General features: G+C 52.5%; 9 protein-coding genes and 1 non-coding gene across 10 annotated transcripts; 7 read left to right on the top strand and 3 right to left on the bottom strand.

Moving 5' to 3' along the window:
• Positions 1-439: 439 nt before the first annotated feature.
• J4E78_007082 (uncharacterized protein) lies at positions 440-974 on the top strand (the record flags this gene model as incomplete). The annotated part of the gene is made up of 2 exons (XM_049367690.1): positions 440-460; positions 522-974. The coding sequence occupies 2 exons, from the start codon at positions 440-442 to the stop codon at positions 972-974; spliced, it is 474 nt and encodes a 157-aa protein (XP_049220660.1).
• Positions 975-1,998: 1,024 nt separating this feature from the next.
• Positions 1,999-5,210, top strand: J4E78_007081 (uncharacterized protein; the record flags this gene model as incomplete). The annotated part of the gene is made up of 4 exons (XM_049367689.1): positions 1,999-3,225; positions 3,285-3,718; positions 4,202-4,251; positions 4,321-5,210. The coding sequence occupies 4 exons, from the start codon at positions 1,999-2,001 to the stop codon at positions 5,208-5,210; spliced, it is 2,601 nt and encodes an 866-aa protein (XP_049220659.1).
• Positions 5,211-6,412: 1,202 nt separating this feature from the next.
• J4E78_007080 (uncharacterized protein) lies at positions 6,413-7,457 on the top strand (the record flags this gene model as incomplete). Its single annotated transcript, XM_049367688.1, has 5 exons — positions 6,413-6,419; positions 6,453-6,713; positions 6,768-7,121; positions 7,179-7,298; positions 7,402-7,457. 5 exons carry the CDS (start codon positions 6,413-6,415, stop codon positions 7,455-7,457), a joined length of 798 nt encoding a protein of 265 aa, XP_049220658.1.
• Positions 7,458-8,112: 655 nt separating this feature from the next.
• Positions 8,113-10,392, top strand: J4E78_007079 (uncharacterized protein; the record flags this gene model as incomplete). The annotated part of the gene is made up of 5 exons (XM_049367687.1): positions 8,113-8,168; positions 8,306-8,339; positions 8,437-9,651; positions 9,706-9,795; positions 9,850-10,392. The coding sequence occupies 5 exons, from the start codon at positions 8,113-8,115 to the stop codon at positions 10,390-10,392; spliced, it is 1,938 nt and encodes a 645-aa protein (XP_049220657.1).
• A 1,552-nt stretch (positions 10,393-11,944) lies between these two features.
• Positions 11,945-14,935, bottom strand: J4E78_007078 (uncharacterized protein; the record flags this gene model as incomplete). Its single annotated transcript, XM_049367686.1, has 4 exons — positions 11,945-12,439; positions 12,505-12,570; positions 12,640-13,201; positions 13,635-14,935. 4 exons carry the CDS (start codon positions 14,933-14,935, stop codon positions 11,945-11,947), a joined length of 2,424 nt encoding a protein of 807 aa, XP_049220656.1.
• Positions 14,936-19,956: 5,021 nt separating this feature from the next.
• J4E78_007077 (uncharacterized protein) lies at positions 19,957-21,295 on the top strand (the record flags this gene model as incomplete). Its single annotated transcript, XM_049367685.1, has 2 exons — positions 19,957-20,021; positions 20,107-21,295. The coding sequence occupies 2 exons, from the start codon at positions 19,957-19,959 to the stop codon at positions 21,293-21,295; spliced, it is 1,254 nt and encodes a 417-aa protein (XP_049220655.1).
• Positions 21,296-21,951: 656 nt separating this feature from the next.
• Positions 21,952-22,344, top strand: J4E78_007076 (uncharacterized protein; the record flags this gene model as incomplete). The annotated part of the gene is made up of 1 exon (XM_049367684.1): positions 21,952-22,344. One exon carries the CDS (start codon positions 21,952-21,954, stop codon positions 22,342-22,344), a length of 393 nt encoding a protein of 130 aa, XP_049220654.1.
• A 674-nt stretch (positions 22,345-23,018) lies between these two features.
• J4E78_007075 (uncharacterized protein) lies at positions 23,019-23,621 on the top strand (the record flags this gene model as incomplete). The annotated part of the gene is made up of 1 exon (XM_049367683.1): positions 23,019-23,621. One exon carries the CDS (start codon positions 23,019-23,021, stop codon positions 23,619-23,621), a length of 603 nt encoding a protein of 200 aa, XP_049220653.1.
• Positions 23,622-23,724: 103 nt separating this feature from the next.
• J4E78_007074 lies at positions 23,725-23,869 on the bottom strand. The gene has a single exon. It is a non-coding gene; the product is annotated as a tRNA-Arg (tRNA).
• A 94-nt stretch (positions 23,870-23,963) lies between these two features.
• On the bottom strand, positions 23,964-24,767 carry J4E78_007073 (uncharacterized protein; the record flags this gene model as incomplete). The annotated part of the gene is made up of 1 exon (XM_049367682.1): positions 23,964-24,767. One exon carries the CDS (start codon positions 24,765-24,767, stop codon positions 23,964-23,966), a length of 804 nt encoding a protein of 267 aa, XP_049220652.1.
• Between the last annotated feature and the right edge of the window lie 2,344 nt (positions 24,768-27,111).

Raw genomic sequence — 27,111 nt, 5'->3', positions numbered from 1 at the left:
GCGGTCTATACGCAGCGGTACAGCTGCTTTCGAGCAAAACCCGGCGGCTCCGCCAGTTTTCCATCAGCTGCTTCAAGCAAAGGGTATTACCACTGCGGGCTTCCGACCAGGAAGTGAGCTTCCACCGGGTAACAATAACACCGCCTGGAGTGCTGAGCGCATTCGAGCATTTGTGGAGATCGAGGGTAAAAGCATACAACGACTACCTTCTCTTGCATTCTCAGTACATGGCACTGAGATGACCAACTTCCGGACACCTGCATCCGTTGACATGCGCTGCTGCCCTTTTGAGACGTCGATCGAGGAGATGTTTACGGCAAGTGCAACATCCGTGTGATTCAAGCACATTACCAAATCACTAACAACGTGGCAGTACTTTCCAAACAGCTGCACGTCCACTCGCGAGACGTGTGTCCGGGCAAAGCGGCATTGGAGACCCATGGACATATCCCGCTACATTGTAAGTGTGGCTTCAAATCTTGGATCATGACAGAAGACTAAGCTAATGCCATGTTTACCAGAACTACGCGCATGATCTTCAGACACCAGGAATCTGTAGTCGTTCGAAGATCTCGTATCATTTTAAAGCCGCTGAAGAATGGCAAGAGGAGCATCCAGACTTCGTTCCCACCGCCTCCCTTCGCAACGTCAGCAGAGACAGCCTCTTGAAAGGCGAGAACAGGATACTGCACGACTTCTTCCTTTACAACATGGGTGATGGTGTGGCTCATCCACCTGCTGGACGTCAAGCGCAAATGTTGACGCGTGTCATCGAGCACGTTCGAAGGGTCACCGGGGATCGCCACGTTCGTCTCAGTCAAGCTGCTGCGTACGCGAGGCAGTACAACATCACAGTACCGGTTAATGAGCAGATGAACTTCACAAACCTAGCTGTGGAGGACCAGTTGCCGTCGCCCGCGAGACTTTTGGCGATGAAGGCCGACTACTGGAACAAATTCGGTGACCACCCGTAGTTTGGAGTCGCTGATGAGACAGACGAGCGGGGAGTCGTTGGCGCAAGAGCCGCGCAAACAGGTTTCGATACCCAGGTACTAGTGGATGCGTCTTTTGTTGGGTGTGCCTTCGGGCGTTCAGTAAGAGGTTGTCGGCGTTGGACGCGGGGCGGCCGATTCCAAGATTGATTGCGAAGTTTGCCGCCAAGCATGCCCCTGTCCATAACTAGTTTAGCGTGGGATGAGCGTCAAGTGCTTCCAGCCGAATAGCTGCAACCACCTCATCTTTGTTCTACCATCATGCGACCACCATCACTCGCAACAATCTTCATCAGACCATGGAACTCATTGCTCGTTGTGATATATGCTGCGGTACTCGAGCTATCAAAGCGAAGTAGGTAATCAGGAATAAGGTTTGCGACGGCTCATGGTAGTATGAGCAAGAATCTGTGATTCCATGATTAATACCCATATCAAGTCTTACCCTCGTCTCAAGCTTGCGTCCATTCATCACGTACCGACTGCAACTTTGAAGCCATTTCTTTCTCCGCACATTCTTTACTATCGCGTATATCCTCACTATGCCGGCAAGCACAAGGCCTTCGTGTAGGCTTCATGACACGGTCATGTGTCCATTCAAGTTTCTGTATTTTCGCCACCTGTCATTTGTGCTCGAGCATGCGACTCACAGTTACTTCCCGAAATGGATTAGAGCGTTCTGGCGTTGCGCGGACGACCTCTCCACCCCACCAAGAGCAGATGGCCTATGGGCTCATGCGAACGCCGAACTCTCGAACAACTCAACCCGGTTGACTAATCTCTCTACTCATTTCTCCTTTGCATAGCGCTTCCAGCCTCGGCTCAAATATTTCTCATCTTCTTACGAACTCTTGTGTAACATGGATACACCGGATAGTTTTACGAGGAGTAACGGAGCCCGAAGTAAGCTTCCAAATCGCGATTTCTGTTCCTACTGACACGCACTCCAGGCCCCCCAGGCAATGCCATGGTGTCTCACCCATATGGAAATCGACCTGTAGCGTCCATGTCGGCCCCGCGCGGCGTCACGTCGCAGATGGCGAACGAGGTCGACCGTAGCGCCCAGCGAGAACAACCACCTTCTCTTGCAGGCCTTCCTTGGAACAATCCCGCCGTAACGTACACACCCGCACACTATACGCGTCGAAATCTGCTGCAGGATTGGCTTTTGCAGAGCAACGAATATCATCGCCGGCGAGTCAGGGCAGTCATTGAGTTCTCCAGAGACTTGTTGATGCAGCTTGGACAGAACCAGGACGATGACGACCTGATACTATACATGATATCCAAGGACCGCATTCACGACGCATGGATTGATATCTTCCTTACAACGCCTGACTGCTATCTGCAGATGGCACCAGCTGATGTTCAAGAAGTATATCATGAGCAAGTCAAAGCAATGTCAAGCGGAGTAAAGATCAACGAGTATATCTTGGGTCGACCGAGAAAGCGAAAAGCTTCCGAAACCGAGAACGGGGTTCAAGTACTTCACACAGCTAATGCAGTCAACAATGCAGAAGGACAAGTGCCTGAGTACTCGGGTAAGCGACCCCACCACGAGATCCCCCCACTGGCAGATGAATCACAGTCTCAGGATCACTTGTCACTGCCCTCTGAGACTCTACTTTCAGCTTGCTCGTCGCAGGAGCTGGACCGCATCTTAGACATGTTCATGCCAGCTCTAAGCGCTCGAGTTGCTATCCCCACACATGATCCGATAACGTATGCGCCAGAGCCGGTGCTCAACGCGATGGCAGTCGCAACAGCAGTGGTAGTAGCACCTCCAAGTCAGCCCGTGATACCGGTAGCTATCCCTCCAACAGGCGTAGCCCCCCAGCCTGGCTTAGCGGACCCCATTGCTGCTTACATGGCTAGCAACCCCTCTAGGAACACACAAGATATCGCCGGTCAGGGATGTGCAGGCATTGCAATGTCCCGTGGTCAGATCCGTGCCTTTGTTGAGATCCAAGGTAGACCATTGGCAAGCCTTCCACCCGCGGCCAACTCCCACCATCGTCATGAGCTGAGGGGTGTGGCTCCACCAAAAACAATTGATCCTACTCTGATCAACTGTGTCACGACTGCGCAGGAAATACTCACTGTAAGTCTACTGCTCCGATCTGAAGAGCGCTCACTGATACTTGATCAGTTTCTTCCATTTCAGACCGTGAACTACGAGCTATGGGACCGCATTCGGAAGTCCTGGGCCCCAAAGGCGATCGCTGATTTCATAGTGAGTTGTTGGATCTCTTTCCAAAAATCACATACACAAGCTTATGCTTACTTAACCAGGCCTATGTTCGTCAGCTACGCTCAGGTAAGAGCTTCCACCGGACGACCTTCCACCACTATCACGATAACCGACCGGAAGACATACCAGAGCATACTTTCACCACGAACGTACCTTCAAACATGTCACCGAGAGGGAAACTGGACAAAGATGCCCGCATCTGGCCTCTTCACGACTACTTCCTTTACCATCTGGGGGACGGAGTAGTGCATTACCCCGCTGGTCGCAACGCACAGCTCATGACGCACTGCGTTTGGCATGTGCGGAATGTATCCCATGACATGGATGTCAAGATGTCGGAGATCGTTCAGTATGCAGCGAAGCATGGCATATCCGTTCCTGCCGCGGATCTGATTCAGCCGGACACAAACGTGGTGTTGGAAGACACGCCTTCGCCGGCCTTCCTTGCTATGATCCACAACAATTTTGTGAGCAAGTATGGTAAAAGCTCTGGTGGTATCTAGGAAACCATACCAGAGATCGGGGACGCGGTTTCGTGGCGACTCAGTTACACGAACAGGAGATGGCTTTTCTGTTCAGCATTTGCTGTGGTGTCCCACATCAGTGTTCAGGAACGCTTCATTCGCATAACAGACAGGACGCGGATGCTTTATTTCCCTCCCCCCTGACCTTCCCTTTGGACACAGAGCTATGGAAATGCTACACAGGAACTGTTTTGGCAGACTGTGACGCGGAGAGTGATGATTAAACGGCGATATTCGACACATCAAGTAAAGTCCATGGTGCATTTTACTTTGCTGCCTGCGTAATCTCGTATAGTAATACAATGACTCTCCTGACCCTAGCTAATGACAAACGCTGGATCCAAGCCCATGTGCACGTGCTGTATCTATTCACGTGTGGGTGGGGTTATATACTAAAACCATATGACCGACAGACCCTCTTGACATTACCACAGCTCCAACATCGCCCAAACAAGAGCAAGCGACATTATGAATCAGAATAACTGTAAGCTGCCTCAGTCGAATCCCCATTTAGCTTGCTTGGGGTTCAATGTACTAATTACGGCCGTCACAGATCTCGCGAATAGTGCGGCGTCTCCTTCAGGTGGCTCAAGCTACACGCTGAGTCACACCGTCAGTCACGGCGGTGATAACTCTGCTCAAGTCCAAGACTATCAAGCGTCAGATGAACTGACTCGCAACGGACTGCGCGCTGAGGCAGCGTTCAATACACCCATGGTCCAGCTGATCATCAAGGACTTCTGCGACTTGAGCGAGCGACTGGAGCGGATCGGGGCCATGGCTCCCACACAGAGTGGCCTACAGTACTGGGTTCGCGACTCCGCCAACGGAAGGGGTATCATCGTTGCTGAGTGTGTCGAACTCTTGAGGTACGCGCCCGGATACACCGTGCGTGTTCCGCGGGACGTGCGATTAGCATTCGAAGCCCTCAACACCCCCGAACTCGTAAACCAAGCTATGTATCACAGCCTCTCGGGATATCTACGATACCTCGCAGCTCAACAGCCGGCGCTGGCTCTCCAAGCTTACCAACCACCACCACCGCCTATTCTACTTGAACGCCAGAACCAGATCGTTGTACCGCAAGGACCTAGAACATCCGGCGTTCGTTCTAGTGGTTCCGCTGGTATCCATCGGTACGAGTGGCCAGAGTCTCGTAAACTTGCCTGGCTTTGCATCACCCCACGTATGGTTCTACCTGAGAAGGCTTTAGAATCCTCATACTGTTCCTTCAACAGCGTAGCGCTGTGGGACCACGTTGACGTCCGACTGATTGGACCCAACATCGAGGTGACTCTTGTGGAGATCGCTGCGGTAGGCTACTCAATCCCTCCCCCATGCGCGCAAAATGAACTGACAAAGGATGCAGTTCTTTCCTCGAGCAGCCTCATGTTGGAGGGCTATCTGGAAGCGCTTCGAAGCGAGCGGATGGAATCTTCATAAGCTGCGTGAGCTGATCGTCAGTACTTACTGCCTCTGTCTTCAAGAACCTTGCTAACGAATCTCAAAGTTCTACTCCCGCCAGCTTAGTGTAGGCGATTTACGGGCCCACTCCGCCGGCAGTATGAAGAAGCATCGACGAGATGCTCGTGATCACTCTTGCGCCGCCGCCGGTCTTACGCTCTCTGCGATCAATACCGATCGTGTGAACTCAACTACCGAGTTCTGCGATCTTCGCGACTGCTTCCTTGTCAGCCTGGGCGACGGACTAGTATACTGGCCTGGAGGAGCTGATCAGGGGGTGCTGACCCTTGCTGTCTGGCACGCTCGTCGACACGGCCATAATAACGTACGGCTATCTCAACTTGAGCGTTACGTCGAACAAGTACAAGCGGAAATGGTTAAACTATATGGTCCTCTTCCACAGCCTAGTTCCCTTGATCTCTATCAGACTGATTGGCAGGCGCTGGAGCGAATCTTTCCGCAGCAGACTTACGATGCGACTCGGGTTCATGATCCAACGTACGATGTCGTCCGAAAGTGGTGGGCAGCGGGACGGTATTTTCACCAAGACTAAAGAAGTCATGACCGCAAAGACGCTTCAGGAAGATGTACATAGCCAGCCAACAGGTCTTTCTATGCCTGGCTGATTGATGATAATAGCTGGCGAAAGGTCATGTTAGATATCCAGAGCTGTGCCTACAGCTTACGCTGTGTTCTTGGCGCGATGTTACATGTTCTATGTCTTCCCACTAAAGGCCTATTCTATCAGTGTCTCTCTTGCTGACAACATGCACATGGCTACCCATTCCAGTAAGCATTGACGATGTCAAAATGGAACTAAGACTAACCTCGTTGGATGCGGAGCTTCACTACGCAGCCTTTTCAGATTGGTTCTCGTACTAGTGTGTTTCTTCCAGCGCCCTTTCTGGCCTGTGTGATACCCGAGGCAAGAATCTGGCTCGAACTCTGCCTCCTCTCCAACTGTACAGACTTTTGCCAGAACCTATACGACGGAAGAGCGATGCGTAAGTTGACACCCCTTGTCTAAAGGTCATGTATTGCGTCAATATACGCAGCGCCTGCACAATGTTGGTAAAGCTCATCATAGCCCTAACTTGAGATCCACAGCGCCTCGCAGAGACACCTATGACGGGTCTCTAGACCTCTTCCAGCGCACAATGCTCGGTATATCTAGCACAACAATGTCGGGTGACTACTATGTGAACGCAGTTGCCCCTCCAGGGCAGTATATGCGCCACCTGAGCGAAAGCACCACATGCCTGGATGTACAAGGACTATTCGCAGGCCTAGGGGAGTACGATACCTGCTTTGATGACACGAACTCTCTGGGAGTCGGGGAGGAGAACTTTGGCCTCGAGAGCTGGAACACGGCGTCCAGCAAGCCCGCGATCGTCAACCGTTCACAGTGCACTTCGGAGTGTAACCCTCAATTCCCGCGCGCGACGAACGACCAGGCGACGATCAGCTCCAACACCAACACCGGTAGGTTATATTCAGTCAAAAGATGTGATAATGTATCGCTAATACACGCGCTAGCCTTTCCAGCATACGACTTTGACTATGCGATAGCTTATCCGCATAGGATAGACGAATTCGCGAACGCTACACCGCCCTTCACATACCCGCAGTCGCTTACTGGAGACATCACAGACGCCGGCTTTGATAGTATCAATCAACAAATCCGGAGACGTCCGCAGCTGGGCTTCGACGAGAGGAGCTACGGACAGTTTGCATTCAGATCATCTTCTCGTCTCCAGAAGCCTCGGAATAACATTGCACCTCCGGGGTTCACTGTTCCGCACGATTCAGCTGAACCCTTCCTCTCTCTAGATCGGCTCTACAGCGCACAGTCTCGACTTCTCCCCGGTCTGAAGGGCGCACCGGTGCCAGGTACGAATTTGCTCAGACTCAGCCACGCATGCTTTCTGGGGACCATACCCCTTCCAGATATGGCATTCCATGCGCCTGGTATGGCCATATCTGCAAAGACTGAGGAAGTACTTCGACGAGCTGTACCAGAGTACAAGGCTGGGGCCCCTTCGTTGGCGGATAAATCTATGTTATCTGGTATGTTGGCCGCCCAGCCCTCTCTTACTATCCTTTGGCTTTTGGTCACTGCCAATAGTCCATATCAATGCACGTCCTCTTCCCATCTAATTAGAATCTATAGGAGATAATTCTCGGAGTGGAGATGATCTCTTTGATGAGCCCTCGTCCCCTATCTAAGTAGATCGAGCACTTGACCGCCTCGAGAGAAGAACACTGTGAAGGAGGACTCTAGTCGGGTAATGGCGAAAGGAACGTGGTTGTCGTTGCTGTGCCACACCAGCATGGAATTCACCGAGTCGGTGAGCGCCGCGCACTGTTTGTAGCTGGGTATGTTGAGAACTGCTTTGTATAGCACATACCACATTAGATCAATCAGACAATGTGTATCTAACTAGAAGATTGGTTCTTTGAAGTTTGTTAGCAAACCCGGTGTATTGGAAACCGAGCACGATCGAGTATATTAACATGATATCGGAGCTGAGCGTCCATAGCACATCCCGTACTCGACGCCTTATAATCTATGGCGACAAAGCTGCGGTGGTTAGGATCTACCCGTCAAGGCCACTTCTACCGCTCGTATTGTTGTCTTTTAAGTGTCTCTTAGCATCGCGATAAGCCGTTTTAGATCTTCTGACCTATTACAATCTTCTGTAGAAGACCGTAGATTGGAAAGCAGGTGGTGGCTGTGAAGGCATCGTAAAGGCTAGCGTAGCCCCTTGGCCGCAACAGCCGAACGCGGACGTTGCACCCTCGTCGACACTTTCTTTCGCCAATCTCAACATCCAATCGCTACTCCGCGCCCTGCTCAACTCGACATACACACAGCAGCCATATGTCACCAAGCTCGCTAGTATACCCATCCAGTGCAATCCGTGACAAAGACATCTGGTAAGACTCGCATGGCGCGCTGAGTCCATCGTCCACTGACTTGCCCGCCTTGCTACAGATACTATACTCCCAAAACCAATCAACTACCTTCAAAGTCCTTGCCGCAACCATCAGCGCGACGGAAGTTACTTCGCTAGGCTCACTGCCATCGCAGCCGAGGAAGTCACCGATGTCGTCGCACCAATACCCCAATAATTGGGCGCGACACGAAAGCCAACCATCCACCGAGCGAGCCTCTGAGAGCCACGAGCCCTCTCGTACATTGCAGTATCATTCTATCGACGCGATGTGGCCCACCGGCGCAGACGAATTCGTCTTTGGCGCTACCCTCGGCGTAGACGAAGCGCAACAGTCCGCGCATGATCATCAACAGTTCCCTGGCGCTATATACCATGTACTGGAAGATGAAGAGCCAGCATCGTCGTTTCTGTCGCAGTCTATCCGTGATACAGGGACGACCACGCCGGCTACTGACCTTTCCGCGTACGCTTTCGCCCCTCATGAGCCTCCGGGTTTCTCTACGCCTAGAGACAACATGCATCCCACGGGGCAACATTCGCCATATCTTGCTCCACCCACGAGCAGACCTGCTATACCTCAGGTCCGTACCGCGTCCAAGAAAGAACCCAAGAAGACTACGATAAGAGCGCCTAGCAAGGCCAACGGAGTGGCCAAGCCTTACCGACATACAGCAGGCACAAACGTCCAGGCCATCGCCAATTATGACTTTGGAACTGGCGAAATCCATCTTTCAACGTCTGCTAGTCCATCGCACAGCGATATATCACCGCAACTCACCAAATCACTGTCGGACTCACTCGGACCGCGAAGTGACTCGCTGGGCCTGGCAGCAGCAAGCTTGGGCGCCGAGAAAGACAGTCGCAATGACTTGTCAACACCGCACGTTGAAGCCGACGGAGAGATCTCCGCAGCTATACGTCTTCGAACGCCAAGCGAGTGTCAAGGAGGCAAGAATCTTGCTCGAGCATTGGGCTTCCTTGGAGGTAGAACCAGCCCGATCGGCCCCGGCGTCTCAGGCTTTGACATCACATTCGCTGACCTTCTCGACGCGAGAAGCCGACACCCTGGCCAAGTCATTGTACATCGAAATGCGCTTCTTGATTCCGAAGACTACAACTCGGCATTCGAAGAAGACGCACGGCTGAACCGAGATCTCTGCAATCAAGCTATTTTAAAATCCTCTGCGGATACGTCACCGGAAGGCACCTACCTTCTCGATCTTGGCGGCGGCTTCCAGATCACAGTCCCGCTTGATCCAATAATCGAAGCTACGTTCAAGCAAGGTGGTCAAGGCACCATACCACCCGAGGGTCTCGTACGTATCGCCACAGAGATGAACGTCGACATGAAAGACTACCGTGTCGATGGTAAACCACACCCGGTGTACAGTATGGGCGCCCCAAAGCAGGTCGATATCCGGCTCTTGGGCTCGATACCTGTCACCATAGTGGAGATGGCCATCGTGAGTATATATTGGTCGCTCAAACGAAGACACCGCAGCTGATGTATCGTATAGTGGTTTCCTGCGCATGGCTCACTCTGGCCGGACTGGACACAGCGATTTGCTCGAAGTGGCTGGACGCAAAACAACATCGCTGACTTGATTGTGAGTTCAGTTCTCCTTTCCAGCTCTTGTCTTTCGTAGGCTAATGTTTTGAAGAACCGCGCTTACAACACCGACGCCGTCGAAGGTGTCGGCCCATCGACAATCAGTCAGCAGACGAATAAACATGGTCGTGAAGCCCGTGAATTGTTGGAATCTTCTGGCCAGGGACAACAGCAGATCACTGAAAGCGCGGCCCATCCAGTAACGTCTTTCTCATGCGAGAGCTGGACACCGCCTGGCGACGAATACCAACTAGTCGACTATTACGTCCGTGATCTTGCGAACGGCGTCGACCGTGATGACTTTCCTTCCGGTTCAGACAGGGGCCTTCTGACTCAATTGATCGAGTTTGTCGACGACAATCTAGACGAGTGGGCTGATCTCTTGCTCAGTGATGTCCAGTTCATCGAAGATTCGGGTGGTTACTTCCAGACGACAAACCCGGCTTTCGGACCTGGGATGGAGAACCCAGACGAGGAGGCGTTTCGCCGTCACAGGCTGCAATTGAAACAATATCGCAAGACGATGGCGGATTATCGCATCCAGCAAAAGAAGGACAAAGCAAAATTCGCGATTGGGAGCCAAGACCAGGCTTAATGATCAGTAAGGCTGAGTTTTAGACATACCAGCCATTTCAGCTACCGCGATATCCTCTCATGACACTTGACGCATCTGTGCTATATATAGATCCGATATCTATCTCACGGAGGTCTCGAAGCCATCACCCAACTTTCGACACTGCGATAACCCCCTCAAGAGGCCGCCATCTCGCCATCGCGGTCTCATGACACGACTCAACCATATGAGGAACACGGTCTTGGGGATTCATCGACGTCAGCGAGAGCCTCGGCGATGCGTCTCGACCAAGAGTCCTAGTGCGTCATCTTTAAGCAACGGCAGAAGGGCTGTCGGAAAAGTTTGTTGTTGAAAACAAAATTGCGGTGGGATGCGGACTAGGCCCAAAACTGTAACATTGCTTCACGTCTTGCGTGTGTGAAGTCACCCAGTCACAATTTTGCTCCAATTGAGAAGCTTCCTCTCGTCTCAAGGATCGGCTGGAAAATGCTTCAACACTGCTCCTCACTTCCTGATCAGTCACGTCACATCCTAGCGATAATATTAATGTAAGCCATACAAGGGAGAGATTGCGAACTTGGCATCAGTCGATCAATTGGCCAGTCGATATCTTCAGAATACTTGTCAGTCCTCTCCAATTCGCAGAGGCGTCACACAAGATCAGCCACGACAAGAGAAGGATTGAGTCAAAGGATTGATGGATTTAAATATCTACACATGATCCAAGGGTCGACAAGAAAGACCGCAAATACAGACTTCATATGTGGTGGCGAAAACTCTGGACTCATTTGTGTGTTGAGTAAATTCTGGTCCGGGACAGAGGCAGTGTATTGGGTACCCCTTTTTGTCTTCACGAAAGCTTCATTATCCTACTTTCTTACACGCACATTATGTGCACTTTTCCTTGCGACTTAATCAAGAGTGATTAGTGTCACGAAAAGGTCAGGTGGATTGATGCTATACTTCAGTGTCTCTGTCGCGCAGATCATTGAAGTACATGAGAAGAGACAACCAATCCAGTGGAAGACATGCTATAAGGGTATGTGGTCGGGTATTACGAGCGTATTGGAGCAAGATATATGGGAAGATAACGAAGAAGTTGAATAACAGATCTCGCAGTTAGTCAAATGACTCAGTATATGATTTCGTACGTGTTGCTGCGACATTAGTTTATGCGATGAGTATTTTGTGCGATGAGCGAACGGTTTGCAGATGTGACATTCTCCCAGATGGCAAAGTTCATCACATTGATTACATCGCGAAAGGTTCACATAATGATGGAAATGAGTGTTCAGACACGACACAGTAGCTTTGAGCAATGTGATGTTGATCTCAGACAGTATCATGCACGATACCACATCCGCGAATGATTCCAACAAGACGCCTTTGTTCACGTCAACTGAAACAATTCGCAAATGACTCTTGTTTATTGGTACGTCAATAACTGTATCGCTGGAAGAGCCTCGCTTCCAAGCTACGAAAAGCAGTCTAGACATCTACGTGTCTCTTTTCCATTTACCCACCAGTATACCATCCTCACACTTGAACTTCCCCACAACACGCCGCTCAACCCTCAGTCCTCCCACCTATAGCCGTGAGCCTCTACATCCTTCCTCACCATAGCCCGATACTCCTCATGCAACGCCACATGTCTCTTCAGAAACCCCGCATCGCTGTAGCCGGCCTGAAGATTCCGGTCGATGAGCCAATACGCAATGAACGCATCTAGATCAGCCAGCATTAGTTTCGAGCGATTCATGAACTGCGCTTGAAAGAGGGCTTCGGTGAAGGGACCGCGGTCAAGACCTTGGGGGAAATTGCACGGATGAACACCCTCGGCGCAATCGATAAGCGCGTAGGGTATCTTGGCGATGTCGAAGCCCGTGTGTCGGTTGACACCGGGTGTGAATGTGTAGTGACCGGTCGTGTGGATGATCGGCTGCGGTGCAGGCGGTGCAGCTCCTTTGACAGGCTTTGTCACCCCCTTCTTCTTCTTCCAGTCCTTTACCCAGGTGCGTGCGTCCATACCGAAGAGACAGTCCAGACCCTGGAGAAGGTGCTGACGATTCTTCGTGATGAAATGTCAGCTCAGTACAATGACGCGCGTTCGGGTAGCCATGGAAGAAGACTCACAATGATCCAAGCCTGGAATCTTGGGTTGATTCCGCTCTGTGCGAAACGGGCTTGTACTTCGGGAATCTGCGCATGTAAGGGAAAGAACTTGAAACGAGTCAGCAGTGTCTCGAGAATCTGTAACGAGTCTCATACCGTAAGAATCTCCAACGCGGTCAGCGGGATAGTGAAGACGGATAGATCGAATTGTGAGGGGGTCACAACACTGTGCAGTGGATGGAAAGGCCTCTGAAGTACATCGCGGGGCGGCATGTGGTTGTACAATCCGGTATGGATGAGTTGATGCGATACGGACGGCGAGTATAGGTCCGTGAACCCAGGTCCAAAGTAACGCATGCTCTTATTGCCTTCTTTAAAGTACCCGTTTTCGTCGAAGGTAGTGCGGCCTTTTTTGACTTTGACGTCGTGCTCTAAATCGAAGTCGTCATCGTCGTCGTCTTCGTCGCCGAGGGCGGAAGTCGCTCCAGATCTCGAGCGCTTTCGGGTGTGCACCCGTGGGGTAGCGCCGCTAGGCGCACGCGCACGTTGCTGATTCTCCCTGCGATTAACGTCGGGGTTGTTGCTAGGTGTTTTCCGGGGCGCTTTGAGGGCAGTACCGCGCTGGCGGCCGGTGGTGGGACTGCTCATGACCGTTATCGAGACGAGAGACGAGAGACGAAGGGGCTTGATATCATTAAGATCGGGCGTGTAGAAGAGACTTGTTTTGTTTGTCAATACTCTCTCACTCCAGGAGATAAGCGAGCACCCTAGAACCGACTTTGACGTCAGATTGTCATATTTGCTTGTCTAATCCTGGTGAATTCTCCATCTCTTCGGGGTATTTCCACGTAAGAGGGCGTGCAGCTCCTCAACGCGACAAATCTGGGGGGCTGAGGAGAGAGCGTAGCGCTAGTAGACCGGACAACGGAATTCTAGCAAGTGAATCAATTGACTGCCTAGTAGCAGAGCAGCAATGAATGGGAACAGGCTACGATTTTGACTCGGACTGGGGCATCGTCTTGGTTCGGGCTAGCCATTAAGAACATACTTCGATAGGCAATATGATTGTGATAGCTTTGAGGAGCAATGAAAGAATTGGGCAGTCTGGAATACCAGTCATCAGAATTGATGAATACCTTGAATATACCTACACGTGCATCTCGTCCTGATCGGACAAGCTCCAGAAACGCTGCACAATCGCATCAGGAAGGGCAGGCAAGTGCGTCTTCATTGGGCGTACCACCAGCTCCTCACCCTTTCCCAGGCAGAGAAGCACGGCAGACCCATTGCTCGTGTTCTCCTTTACCGTTGTCTTCAACTCCCCCAACAACCATACAAGCTTACGAAGAGCTGCTTGTCGCTTGCTGTCATCCTCGTAGCTCTTCCTCATCTCCTCTGGAGTGAAGATCCTCTCGGTTGAAGAGAATACACCATCCTTGTTTGTACCAAGAGACCACCGCGAAGTTCTACCAACCCAGATCTGATCGAGGGGCTTGCTCTGGTTGTTGCTCTTTAGTTCCATTGTCTTGCTGTGAGAGATCGACTTTCCTGCCAGAAGCACGGTGGTCGAGTCAGAGCTTTGGAGTCCGATGGTAGTGTTCGCAATTTCGGGCTCGGGATGCGATGTGGATTTTGCCAACATTTCTTCGATTTCGTCCCGGGAGGGCTGCTCATCGGGCATGTATGCGTCCGTCTCTGCTCTTACCACGATGTTGAGGCCACCGAAATCGTACTGTATGGTATGGTGATGTCCTTCCGCATCCTGAAGATCTGGTTCCAGTTGCGTCGTCCAGGCAGCCTCAAAGTTACGCCCGTACGATCCGTTGGTAGAGCCAGCCATACCAGATCGAAGCCGTCGCCCCACGATCAGAGTGTTGCCAACAACGTGGAGAGTAAGTGCGAATGGCTGGCATGATACATCCTTCACGTATGCAATGAGCGCGGTCATTGATCCACGAGCGACGAGGACATCGACGTCGTCGAAACGCTTGCTTGGCATCATAACAGTAAGAGCCTGGAAGAGTGGCTCGAACTGGAATCGCGGTACCTTGGCTACATGTTGATCGATATAATAGCGTCCTGTATCTGGCTCCAGTTTCAACGGGGCAGGTGGCTTCGTGAACATCGGCGGAGTCCCAGGAACGTAGATAGCAGGAGTATTGGTGTACGACTTAAAGCTGTAGCTGCAAAGAAGCTCATAGCCCTGATCCGACACATGGTTTGGCGACTCGGGTATCGCCTTGGCCAGCATATTGAAGATGATATCGTTGCTCGTGTTGGCGTTCATCCAAGGATCATCCCGTCTGCGCTTTAGATACCTCTTCCACCAAGCCACGGCGGACTTCCACGTACTGCCTTCTACGTAGACACGGTCGAGGGCGATGATGGTAACCGAGTAAACAGCTAGTGCAGCCAAACCCTGCCACTTGCTCCATGACTTGGAAATATCCATATCGGCAGACACCAGGTCCGACTCGTATACTGCAGTCGAGAGTGGGCTGAACAACGTGGAGCAGGTGGGGAGTCAGGAGGATCGTGTGCTGCACTCTTGCTTCAGTAGTCGATCTAGGGGTTGAGCGAACGTTAGGTAGAGTGGTGATAAGCTTCCGGGTGGTCGGTGTGTTGAGCTAGGCGGTAGGATGGTAGAGTTCGTATATATCGATGAGCAATAAGGTGAATATACGGCAGGAGAAAGGCGAGGCTACACTCATAGGCTGCAGCCAATAGATGGCAGTAACGTAGGGAACGATCAACATCTGCCATGAGTGCCTGCTTCATTACGCCGACCCCGATGGGATTGAGTGAATTCATAGCGAGAGAGCTGCAAATCGCGGTCGGCAATCGCTGCCTTCGAGTCTATAACTCGAGATTAGCGAATCCAGTGATTGCCATCAAAACTAGCAAATCATCGCGCCCGCAAGCAGCGTGCGGTGATTTGGTACAGCTTGACCGCTCCTCTGTGACCGCATGTCTCAATTGGAGAAGGCAGCAGGCGTTTGTCAGGCTACCATGCCGAAAGCGCAGTGCAGTCTTATAGGCTCAGTCCAACGTGGCCGAGCCATCCAAGCGTTTGTCTCGGTGTAAAGCAAGGCGACGATGTTGACGAAGAAATCGAATCATCGAGCTCCCGAGGTCGTCTCGCTGACGATCGGTATGTCGGCGGGGAAAGTGCTGTCCTCGTTTAATCAGTGGCGTGTCTAAGTTCTATGGGCTCGCATTGTAGCGTCGATGCCCGAGTGTTGATTCAGCATGGCGAGCATCTGCGTAGGGGAAAGCTGTTGGGCGAGGTTTGACAGCTCGATGGCCGAAGTTCGAGGACGCGACGCGTGTGCCACCGTCCGCTGACGTAATGGCTCGAGTCCCAAAACGCGCTACGATCTCGCTAACCCCAACAAGCTGATCACGTGCATGGCCCGAAGTCCGTCATCACCGTGCAGCAGACTTCATAGCGACCTCTCGACTTGATTCCGCTAAGATGACACGACCATCTACATACCCCGACAACCACTATTACTATCGTGCCACCGGTGCAGACGCCGATGCGATCCCTCCCGCTTGCGGCACCACGTCATTCGGATGACCCAGACTCATCTCCGCACTCGAACCCCCATTTCCTTTTATGCCCACAAGCTCCGGCAACGACGATAGATCGAATGGTATTCGCTTCTTTGTACTAGTGCTAGTATGTTGTCGCTGCTTCCGCCGATGAAGAAGCCAAACAGGCGCGCACATGGCCATCAACAAAAGAATGGCGAAGCCCACCGCGATACCGGCAATCGCGCCTTTTGGTAATGGCGATTTGCTTGATGAGTCGGGGTTGGAAGGAGTGGTCTCTGGCGCAGGCGAAGGGAAATTCAAGGAGCAGGAAGATGAGCCGTCCGATGCGGTTGAACACTCGGGTGTAGGCAGGATCAACTGGATTTGCCTGGCGTCGACAAGGTTGCGCCATATTTCGTCAGATAGGGTCGTGGTAGTAGTGACGGGAGCTTTGCCTTCAACGCATACAACCTCATCTAACGTGGTAACGTCCGTGCCGGGGAGGCTGAAGCAACCCTGTTCCACTGCCAGGTTCGTGTTCCCTGCGTTAGTACGGTAAAAGCTGTACCGATGAGTCAATCAACTGGAATTGTCATGCTGTGCATACACGAGAAGAACTTACGAAGGACAGCATGCGACTTGAGTGTAAGTAGAAGGTGTGCTGAATGTCCTCCGTGCTACATCTACCCATCCTTCTGGACATTGATTTGCTGGTGAATACACGAGGTTTGAGTGGGAAGAAAGGTAGGGGCCGAGCCAGTGTGTTCCTGGAGGAAAACATTCACTTGCTAGAGTGGGCTTGCCGTCAGATCCGCATGTCCGGTCTCTTTCCCACGATTCACAGCTGCTGCTGCCTTCTGTGTCACACTCTCGAACGGGAACGGAGCAGTAAGCTGGTGCGGTGAACGGCGTAATTAGCGACCCGTAGGGGGCTGTGGAGTCTGGTGTTGTTATGGGCGACGACGATGTGCGGGAAGTGGTGTCTGTGTTGCTGGTAGGGGAGGATGATGTTGTTTGTTCGCTGGCAGAAGGCGAAGACGAAGATGTAGAGGGGGAGTCGGCCATGTTGCGGATAAGAGAGGATGGTTTTGGCTACGAGAAGACGACGATTAACATATGGGGATCGAAGGCACCCGTGCATTCATATGCAACGCCTGGCAATATGCAACGCCTGGCAACAGGAACATTATCATGCGGCGCATGACACCGTTGGCTAATGAGAGGACGGTCAACGGTGTGACGAGATTCACAAATGTTGCTTGAGTTCCGCGCCGTATGCTGCGCCGCACATCTGCCCATGCGTTAAAGCGGGTGAGAGATTGATCCTTGGCAACCAACCTTGCCGGAAATCTTATGTTATGTATATGACGACGATTGGCACAAGGGATGATCAAACGGAGCAGCGCATGCGCAGTGAGATCCCGCGCTCGGCATGACCGACCCGCGCACGTCAACGGACTTAGGAAGGCGGAACCGAACAAAAGCCTCATAGCAAAGGATCATGAAGATGAGATAGGGAAGGTTCAGTCGGTCTCGAACGACCAAGTGGTTACAGCGTATCGCTCTCTGCTAAACAGTATGGGTATCAATATAGTAACAAACGAAGAAAAGATCCACGCCATCAAAACCCATCAACGCCCTGGTGTGAGCGCTGTTTCCAATCTCGGCGACCTAACTTCCGGCTGTGGATGAAATAAACCATTCGAACTCGCCATCTGTGTAGGCGGAGAAATCATGCCATGGTTTCCCACAAACTCAGGTAACGCGTCGTGCTCTCCACTCGGGCTAGCCTTCGGTATCGGCGCGTGGTGATGCTGATTTTGGCGACGACGCCAGAGGAAGAGGAGTCCGCCGGCGAGTGCCAGTGCGGCGACCGCGCCTACGGCGATGCCGACGATGGGGCCAGTACCGAGACGACGTGATTTGGGTTCTGGGGAATCGGCAGGTGGTGGGTTATAATGAGGAGGACCGAAATCTAATGTTGGTTCGCTGAGAGGGGTGAATGTCGCCTCCGAGGCCAATGCAGTGGTAAGAATCACTTCCATTCTCGCGGCCCAAACGGCTGTGTTGCCGCTATCATCTTCGCTGGTAAACCATTCAGAAGCCAAGCTTCCATCCGTCTGGCAGGCCAAGACCGAAGTCGAATTGGCGGTCCAGGTGATCGAACTGGTACAACTCGCGAAATAATAGGTATGCGCCGAGTAACCGCTGATGAACAACGTCAGTGACTGCCAAACATGCTGGCCAGAACCTACTCACGATGGACAGCATACTGCGGTGGTCCGGCTTGACGAATCTATAATCTGACTTTGCGTTGCCCACCCACCAGGACATCCCGTAGCCGGGGAGTATGTCAAGAGCGAGTATGGGAATGGACTGCCTGGAAAGCATTCGCTAGCACGGGTGGGGCGTCCATTTGAACCGCAGGTCTGATCGCGCTCAATGAACCCACAACTTAGGGTAGGTGTGCCAGTTGAAGTTCCGCTAGACGGTGTCTCAAGAAAACATGACGACTTGACAACGTTGTTGCAATAAGACGGCGGAGTGAAAGGGGTCATGATCGAATAGGAGGGTGTCGGTCGCGTAAAGGAGGAACTGAAGGAAGTCGTCATGGATGCGGTTGCGAAATCGGCCATGGCTGAGTTCGGAGAGGCGATGAATCCGCGTACCACTGCAAACAAGACGAGACCAGCAGCGAGCATTTGTAGTACTCACAAGGGATGGGAAGGATGAGGTCAAAGCGCAGCCCTGCTCCGCCGCCCCCATGCTCCCGTTGTGTGAGACCATGCAAGCCTCGCGAGTGGCTTCCCTCTCTCCAATGAGGGTGTGGGTCTATTAGCAGGCGCGTGCAGACAGCATGCATTCCGCGGTGTGCCTTAAGCCACTTTGAGCTCGTTGGGTTTTGCTGGGATGTTGAGCGAGATTTCGATAGGGACATGGCGTTGAGTCGCTTGGCTGGGTTGTTTGCGGCGTATTGAGGACAAAGCATCCAGGCAACCTCGGACAGCATCGTGGTTGACGTCTCTGTAGTACGAACGATGGATTGAGAGTATGACTGTGAAAATGCTACGCGACGTATGCAAGGCTGACCTGCCTGACCACCCTTACCTTTTGACAGCGCAATTCGCGTTTAAACTTGCCTTTTGGGATGCGGTGTGTGGGCAGTGATGGCGTTGGGGGCCAAATTTCCTTTGACAGCATACTAGGTGGCACAGTTACCAGAAGATTGGGTCTCGATGCTGGCTGTGGAGGCTGTGTTATTTATGCGCTCCACCCCAAGCAATGGCATATCGCCTATCACGCGATAGCGATAGGAACATTGTGTATGTTATAGGCAACACGATTCGGAAGACCGGCGTGTTTTCTGCGCGTCGTGGTTTTGCCAAGCAATCGCGACGGGACATTCGGGGCAATTGGGCAACGACGCAATGATGCGGAAGTAGAAGACGCGAATTCGCGTGCGCATACGTGCGAAAGTTCATCATGATTGAAATGAGACCAGATAGTGGTTGAGAGTGTGTGTCCGCGGCGGTGGGTTGAGATGAGGTCGGAGTTGGGTAGCACAAAGCTAGAGGCGTAAGCAGCGTGGCGGCGAATTGCGGGGAAGGCGTGACCAGCAATGCAGCACTTCTGTGGATGAGCAGACCTTGATACATCCCATCTTTGAATTCTGGCTTACGAGAACATGGGCTGATTAGTATGCTCAGCGATTGTTGTTGAGTGAGCAAAAAGGCCCGGCCTGGCAAGAGGGCAATTGCCGAGAGAACGTGACCTGGCGATATGTGGCTCCGAGATCCTCGGCCCAGCCGTCGCGACTATGTTGCCCCACAACTTAAGTTAAGAGCTGTCTCCGCCTCCGCATTCACTCACCATCTCCCCTAAACATCGCCTTCCTCACTCACAAACCTCAATTAATCGCTCCTCTCTACCTTCACAATGACCGACCGCCTCAAGTCCATCGTCTCGCACATGACGCCCTCGGCCAGCGGCATCTCGGCCCTGTAAGCTCCACCCGGACAGATATGACACGTGAAGAACGCGCGGCGGATGATAAGGGAAGAATGCAGCGCTGACAGCCATCAACAGTACCACCAAGAACCCCGACGATGTTGTCATCACCCTCGCCATCCGCACTCCCCTCACCAAGGCGCACAAGGGTGGTTTCAAGGACACGACCCTTGACGGCCTCCTCGTCAAGACGCTCAAGCAAGTCGTCGCAAAGTCGAACCTCGATCCCGCCGTAGTAGAGGACATCTGCGTCGGCAACGTCTCAGATGCCAAGGCTGCCTACTATGTCCGCGCCGCCATGCTCGCCGCTGGCTTCCCCAACACCACATCCGGCTCGTCGCTGAACCGCTTCTGCTCTTCGGGACTCAAGGCCGTACAAGACATTGCCAACCAGATCGCCGTCGGTAGCATCGAATGCGGTCTCGCCATGGGCGCTGAGAGCATGACAGCAGGCGGCGACAGGCTCGAGAGGCCGTTCGTCGACGAGGTGCTCGAGAACCAGGAGGCGAAGGACTGCATGCAGCCCATGGGCCAGACCTCAGAAAACGTCGGCAAGGACTTCAACATCTCGCGCGAGCGCCAGGACAAGTACGCTGCCGAGTCATACCGGAGAGCCGAGGTTGCGCAGAAGGCGGGTTGGTTCGACGACGAGATCGCGCCCATCACCACCCAGATCAAGGACCCCAAGACTGGCGAGGTCAAGACCGTCACCCTGACCAGGGACGAGGGTATCCGCGCCGGCACCACATTCGAGAGCCTGCAAAAGGTCAAGCCTGCCTTCCTTCCCCACGGCGACAGGTCACACGCCGGAAACTCGTCGCAACTCACAGACGGTGCCGCTGCCATCCTCATGATGAAGCGCTCCACTGCCGAGAAGCTTGGCCAGCCTATCCTCGCCAAGTACGTCGGTGCCACCGTCGCTGGTCTGCCACCCAGGATCATGGGTATTGGCCCATCCGTCGCCATCCCCAAGCTGCTCTCCAAGTTCAACATCACCCTTGACGACGTTGACCTAATCGAGCTCAACGAGGCTTTCGCTTCCATGGCCGTATACTGTCTCGAGACACTTAAGATCGACCACCAGAAGCTCAACCCAAGGGGAGGTGCTATTGCGCTGGGTCACCCACTTGGCTGCACTGGTGCGCGTCAAATTGTCACTGGTCTAAGCGAGTGCAGGAGGCAGAAGAAGAAGGTTCTCCTTACCAGTATGTGCATTGGTACTGGTATGGGTATGGCCGGTCTGTTCATCAACGAGCAGAACGTGTAAGATATTTAGTTTGGTATATAGCGTTGTATATGAAGCCATTTTTTACCGTCTACATCGAACTTCACTCATCTTCCCCGGCCCATGCGTATTCAAATCCTTCCGTGGCGTCCTGCCTGCACTACTCCGCCCAAGCCAGGTGCACCTACCCGATCGCTTACTGTTCGATCGTTTTGTTGGCTGACACGCGACTTCCGAGCCAGAACACGGAAGGTAGTTTCCTTCTTGGGAAGGCGATTTCGTGTAGTCAACAACCCACTTTCCCTCCTGAATTATAACCACGGGAGCCGCGCATCTGCTCCAAAGGCCATCTCGATTTCGGCAAGCCCAGCATCACAGATTATCTTCCGGCATATCAACGCCAAGCCGCAAGTCCCCAGAACCATGGTACGCCAGGAAGCTGGGAATTTAAAATCTGCTCCATCAAGGAGTCCCTCTGCATACCATCATTTTCAAGCCTACCCGTATCGCACAAAAGCTCTCGACGTATCACCTGCACATCATCTGCGAGCGCACAGCACATCCCCTCCTCCAAACGCACGCACCAAAACCCTGAAAGACACTATCAAGACTATCAAGACATGTCGGATAATAGCAAAGACGCTGTAAAAAGCTCTAGTGCGACGGCGAGCGTTCCGAGACGCGCAATACCCGAAACGATGTACGACCGCGTCAAGCACCTCCCCGAGTACAAGGCCTGGGTGGCTGGTGGTGGTTTGGCGCGATTCGCTAATGAACAAGATCTGGAAACAGATTTTGTAGATCACATATTCCGCACCAGCCCCCAGGTTCAGATTGCGTACGATAGAATCCTCCGAACCATGCCCAGCCTATTGCAGGAGATGACGCGGGATATGAGGCCAGAGCCGACGACCTACAGCCAGGCAACCGCACTCCAAGCAATGAACGAGCATGACCAAGACAGCAGTTCGGCTGCAACCTCGGAGGACGATGATGACAGCGGCGAGAAGACGAGCAACCCCGAGAACACAAGCGAAAAGGAACCCGCGAGCAAGCAAGCCAGCGACGTCGTGAGTCGCAAGACTCGGTAGCCCTAGATACATCTTGATACCAAGACTAATACCGGGTATTTCACAGGATGACCACGAGGACTGGAGTTGAAGCGCGTTCATGACAGAAAACCGTCCCAATTCCTCACCTTTCAGATGCGGGAGAGCGCGCAACCTTCAATGGAGCAGCCCGACAAAGGGGGGCCACAAAGGGGGGTTCCGCCTCGGCGGAGGGTAGCCCCGCGAAGAGACTGAAGCGAGAATGATCGCTACGAGCGACGTTGTGAGTCGCAAGACTCGGCAGCCCTGGACACATCTTAATACCAACTTTGGAAGACTCAGGAATGATGTACGACGGAGTTCAACACCTTCCTGAAGTCAAAACCTGGGTGGCTAGTAGGGGCCTGGCACGATTTATAAAAGAACGTGTGTCTTTATGACTATTAGAATCCTCACGTTGGGCAGTCGTTCAATGACGTAACCGTTACCACTGCACACATCACAGCGACATACCTAGGTATACATCAACCCTACAACTAACACGCCCGAAACATACCAAACATCCAAATCACCGCCAAAATGCCACATCCAAGCCTCGAATACACCACCGTCCAACCCCCCTCATCCACCTACCCCCAAAACGCCACCCGCAACAACACCTCCGGCACCGACGCCTCAGTCCTCGACCGCCTCAAGATCCGCGAAATCTGCGAAGGATGGGGCATGTACCGCGACGCCGCCGAGTGGCAAAACTACTCTTCATGTTCCACCCCGGCGCCTATATAACCACATCATGGACGCAAGGTCGCCTCGACGACTTCATCGCATCCTCCAAAGAAGGCTTCGAGAAACAAACGCCACATGGTCCGTTCCCGTACATTCTGCATCGCATCTGCGGCCAGACAGTCGATGTACAAGGCGACCGGGCGATAAGTAAAATGAAAGTCACAATCGCATGTCGTATCATGCTTGATGGCATCGAAATGGACAATGAAGCAGATACCCGCTTCTTCTTCTTCCTCTCGAAGAACGACGCTGGGAAATGGGGTGTTAATTTCATGACTCTATTGTTCGATAAGGATAAGATGGTTCCTGTGGTGCCGGGGAAGGCGTTCGATGTGCCTGAGGAAGAGGTCAAGCAGTATCCGAGTGGGTATCGGTATCTGGCTTGGGCGGAGAGTAAGGCGGGGAGGCCGCCGAAGATGGATTTGAATGCGCATGGGCCGGAGAGGGATGTGCTGTATGGGAAGTGTAAGGTGTGGTTAGAGGGAGGGGATGTTAGGCCGAATCTTACGGGGGAGGATTTTGAGGAGTGGTGAGGGGATGGTCACGACGCAGTTGAAGATCTTGTCAAGAGTCAAAAGGATATCAAAGATAATTACTACATGCCGGTGATGTTTGATGCGCAAAAACAATAGCCATTAACTCCCATGAGAGTCGAACTCATAACCTTCACGGTTCAAGTCGTGATCGCCATCCTCAGTCGTGGAGTTTGACCCCCAGGAGCATCCGAGAGAAAGCGGCGCTTGAATAGAAGCGTGATGCGCTACCATTACGCCAGAGAGTCTTCTTTCTAATTGTGAGATATTGGACATCTTCATGAGCCATATACCTAGCTCTTTCCGTTCAGATTAGACTGGACATCCGCGACGGAGTAGCCCCTAGGCGGCATCTTCGGCCTTCACACCCTTCTGCTTCTTCTCTACGGGCTCCTCCTTCACCATTACCTCCCCTTGGTCAACCGGTTCCTGCGGTGTCGCGTCGCGCTTCCTCTTCCTAGGCTTACGCTTAGCCTTGGGCTTAGGTGTCGGTGTATCAGGTGTCTGTAGTCTATCGTTCGGAACAGCTACAGGCCTTGGCTGGGGCACCTCAGGGATGATGTTGTAATGCTGAAACATTGGTGTCCTAGGCATGAGCCGACGTGTTAGTTTGTCGTGGTACACTGCACCTGCTTCCCCGAAGATGGGGCTGTCGAAATTGTTGGTTTCTATAGCTTCGAAGATTTCATCAATGTCTTCCTGGGGCCGGGGGACGATTTGAACTGGTGGGTAATTGACGGGCGTGGCCGTGGGTGTTGGGCATTGAGGGGGAGTGTCTGGCGTTGGATGATGAGCTTGGGGCGACTCCTGGGGACGTTGATCACCTGTTGGTGATGCGGCCTCTGGGGAAGCTTGGCTGGCTCGCATTCGCTCCGTAGGTGCCTGCGGTGGAAACAACTGATCATACAGTGGTGGCGGGGAAGGCATACTTAGTGTAATTGTAGGTAGATTTGATAGAACACTAGTCGCACTTGCATCTTCCCCACTCTCCATGCGACTTTGACTGTCTGCAGATGCTGCATGCATTTGTGCGTCTGTCTGAGTATCACGGACCTGAGGCGAAGAGTGAATAGCTTCGGAGACATGTTGCGAAGTCGCTACTGCTTCTTCTGGTGATTGCCTATCGGATTCGCGGGCGGTTTCCATCGGGTGTAAATACTTTCTGCTCTTGAAGTTGTAGAGTTATGGATTAGGGAACTGGAGTCCGTTGGCAAGCCAATATTTGAGCAGGAAGGGAACGCGTTCACTAAGCCGGTAGCTGGGATGTGGATGAGCCTCGAGCATTCAAAAGGGTCAGTGGTGACTCAGCGGCCGATGAAGAAAGTACTATTCACTTCCGCGTGAGTTGGAATCGCTTTGAAAGGGTCTTGTTTGTGCGTCTGGAAGGTCGTAGGCACATCAAGTGGCCAGAAGAATCTGCCACGGCTGCCCCATCTGGAAAGAACGGTGAGTACGAAGAATGCCATCCCGGCCGACGTCGATTTCACATGATCAGATACAATTGATCCATACGCACGTCATAAACTGAAAATGTTCGTTCGAAGACGAAGTTGATGAATGCTGACATGAGGTCGATGGGCGGCAAAAATGCTGCATCGCGGTGGTGCGAGCTTTGCGCCATCACGGACCAGCCGAGCCGAAGACTTCCCTACATCACGGGATGCCATGCGACAACTTCAGTACATTCGCAAGGGACTGTGCTGCTCGAAAATGGAGATGACGGAAGATGGTGTAACTTTCTGAGATGGATTGTGATGGAACAATGTTGAGGTACGTGAATGGCGATCGATGATGCGGCTAGATTTTGACCGACCAATCAGCAGCGACTTGCTTCAAGACGAGCACATCGACGACTTTAAGGGCCCTTTCTTCTATCGCGTCTTCAGTGAGCACAGTGCAACATCTTACCAACCAAGATCCTCATTCGGCCCATGTCTGTTCCAGTCCAGGTGTGACTTTTCGTATGCTCATCTGAGTCTGGATTGCATAGAAGAACACCTTCGTCTTCGCGACTCACAAGCTAGTCCTTTCATAACGGTCTTCAGCGACTTCGGTAATTCTTGTCGTATTACCGTATGACTTGCGTACTGACTGATAACAGCTGCGGCGTTACGTGAAGCGTTTGATCTCTATGTCCGAGGTCATGAAGCTATCCAGGTAGTTCAGATCCAGGCTTCAGGCCTGGTGACCGATCTCGTAAGCCCAGCCGGCAATCACAGTGCTCTGATACCTTCATGGCAAGGCACAAAAGGTTGGATAGACCGGTGGCTATGCATGGCTGATCTTGGACCAACCCTCGGTGTCGACCCCGTATACATTCGCCCTTCAGAATGGCTGGCTTGTGGTTCAATATCCAAAGCTCGGTTCTCAGCCGCCTGGCCAATCATTGGTGGGCGACTGTACTTCAACGAAGGAAGGAGCGAAGACCTCGCCGATTTCTTTGCGCGTGTATGCGGGCATGTGCCAGAATGTTTTCCAGAGCATGATGTGTCTGAGCGATACGAATACGACTGGGACGGCGAATGCTTTGTTGGAACTGAACGTTGGCGCGATGCGAGCGCGTCGATCCAAGAAACGAGCGTGGCGGGCGCGGGACTGGGGCTAGGACTTGCTGTCTCACAAATCACGCGACCGACGCCGTTCGGATATGCCGGCTATCTGCGTGGAATGGTTGTCATAGACTGATGTATCATGTATCTTGTAAAAGTATTGTACGATTAGATGAGGTGGCCTTGAAAGGAGATCTGCAGGTGGAAGGCAGCAATGGCACTAGGCTCAGATAGGACAAGCGGGCTACGCCGTACCGTCGTGACATGTAGACCCATGTCAGCAACCCCTCTTCTCTACGACAACATTATCAAAGTACGGTCAATCGTTGCACACCGAAACTTCACGCCCAAGAGATCTCTTCGACAAAATGGACGCTGTGTAAGTAGTCATAATACCTCTCGAATCTAGCTCGAAACAGCACTAACATCAGCGTAGCACATTGCATAACCAGATTGAATCGCCCCTACTACGCCTGCCCGCAGAACTTCGCAATAGGATCTACGAACACGTCTTCCGCGTGGACTGTATCAGTTTCTATGGAATGCACGCCTGGGATTACAACACGAGCAACCACTCGAGGCCTGATTACAACCCCAATCCCATGCGCGGGACAAAGTCAGCTTCACAATCCCTATCCTCGCTTCTTAGATACCTACTAGTATGCCGCCAATACTATGCGGAGACCAGATTGTTGGTATTCAAGCTGAGTCCTCTCTGTGGACGTCCGGAACATCTACTTGACGCCGTGGAAAAAATGCCCAGGGACGTGCGAGACGCCATTTCAGTCCTTCGCATCTACGAAATCGAAAACTGGACGATCTATTACCGAGACTTTTACCTCCCAACAGATCTTCCTAACCTGCGAAAGGTCGAAGTGCATTCTTGGGCTCCTAAGGTCGTGGGAGATCCGCTCTTGTTTGCCCATGAATGGAATAGACGT

This window comes from Alternaria triticimaculans (genome assembly GCF_023758025.1).
Source record: "Alternaria triticimaculans strain BMP 0046 chromosome Unknown scaffold_10, whole genome shotgun sequence".
NCBI lineage: Eukaryota > Fungi > Ascomycota > Dothideomycetes > Pleosporales > Pleosporaceae > Alternaria > Alternaria triticimaculans.
The sequence above is the reverse complement of the archived record's forward strand: the minus strand, read 5'-3'. Positions and strand labels throughout refer to the sequence as shown.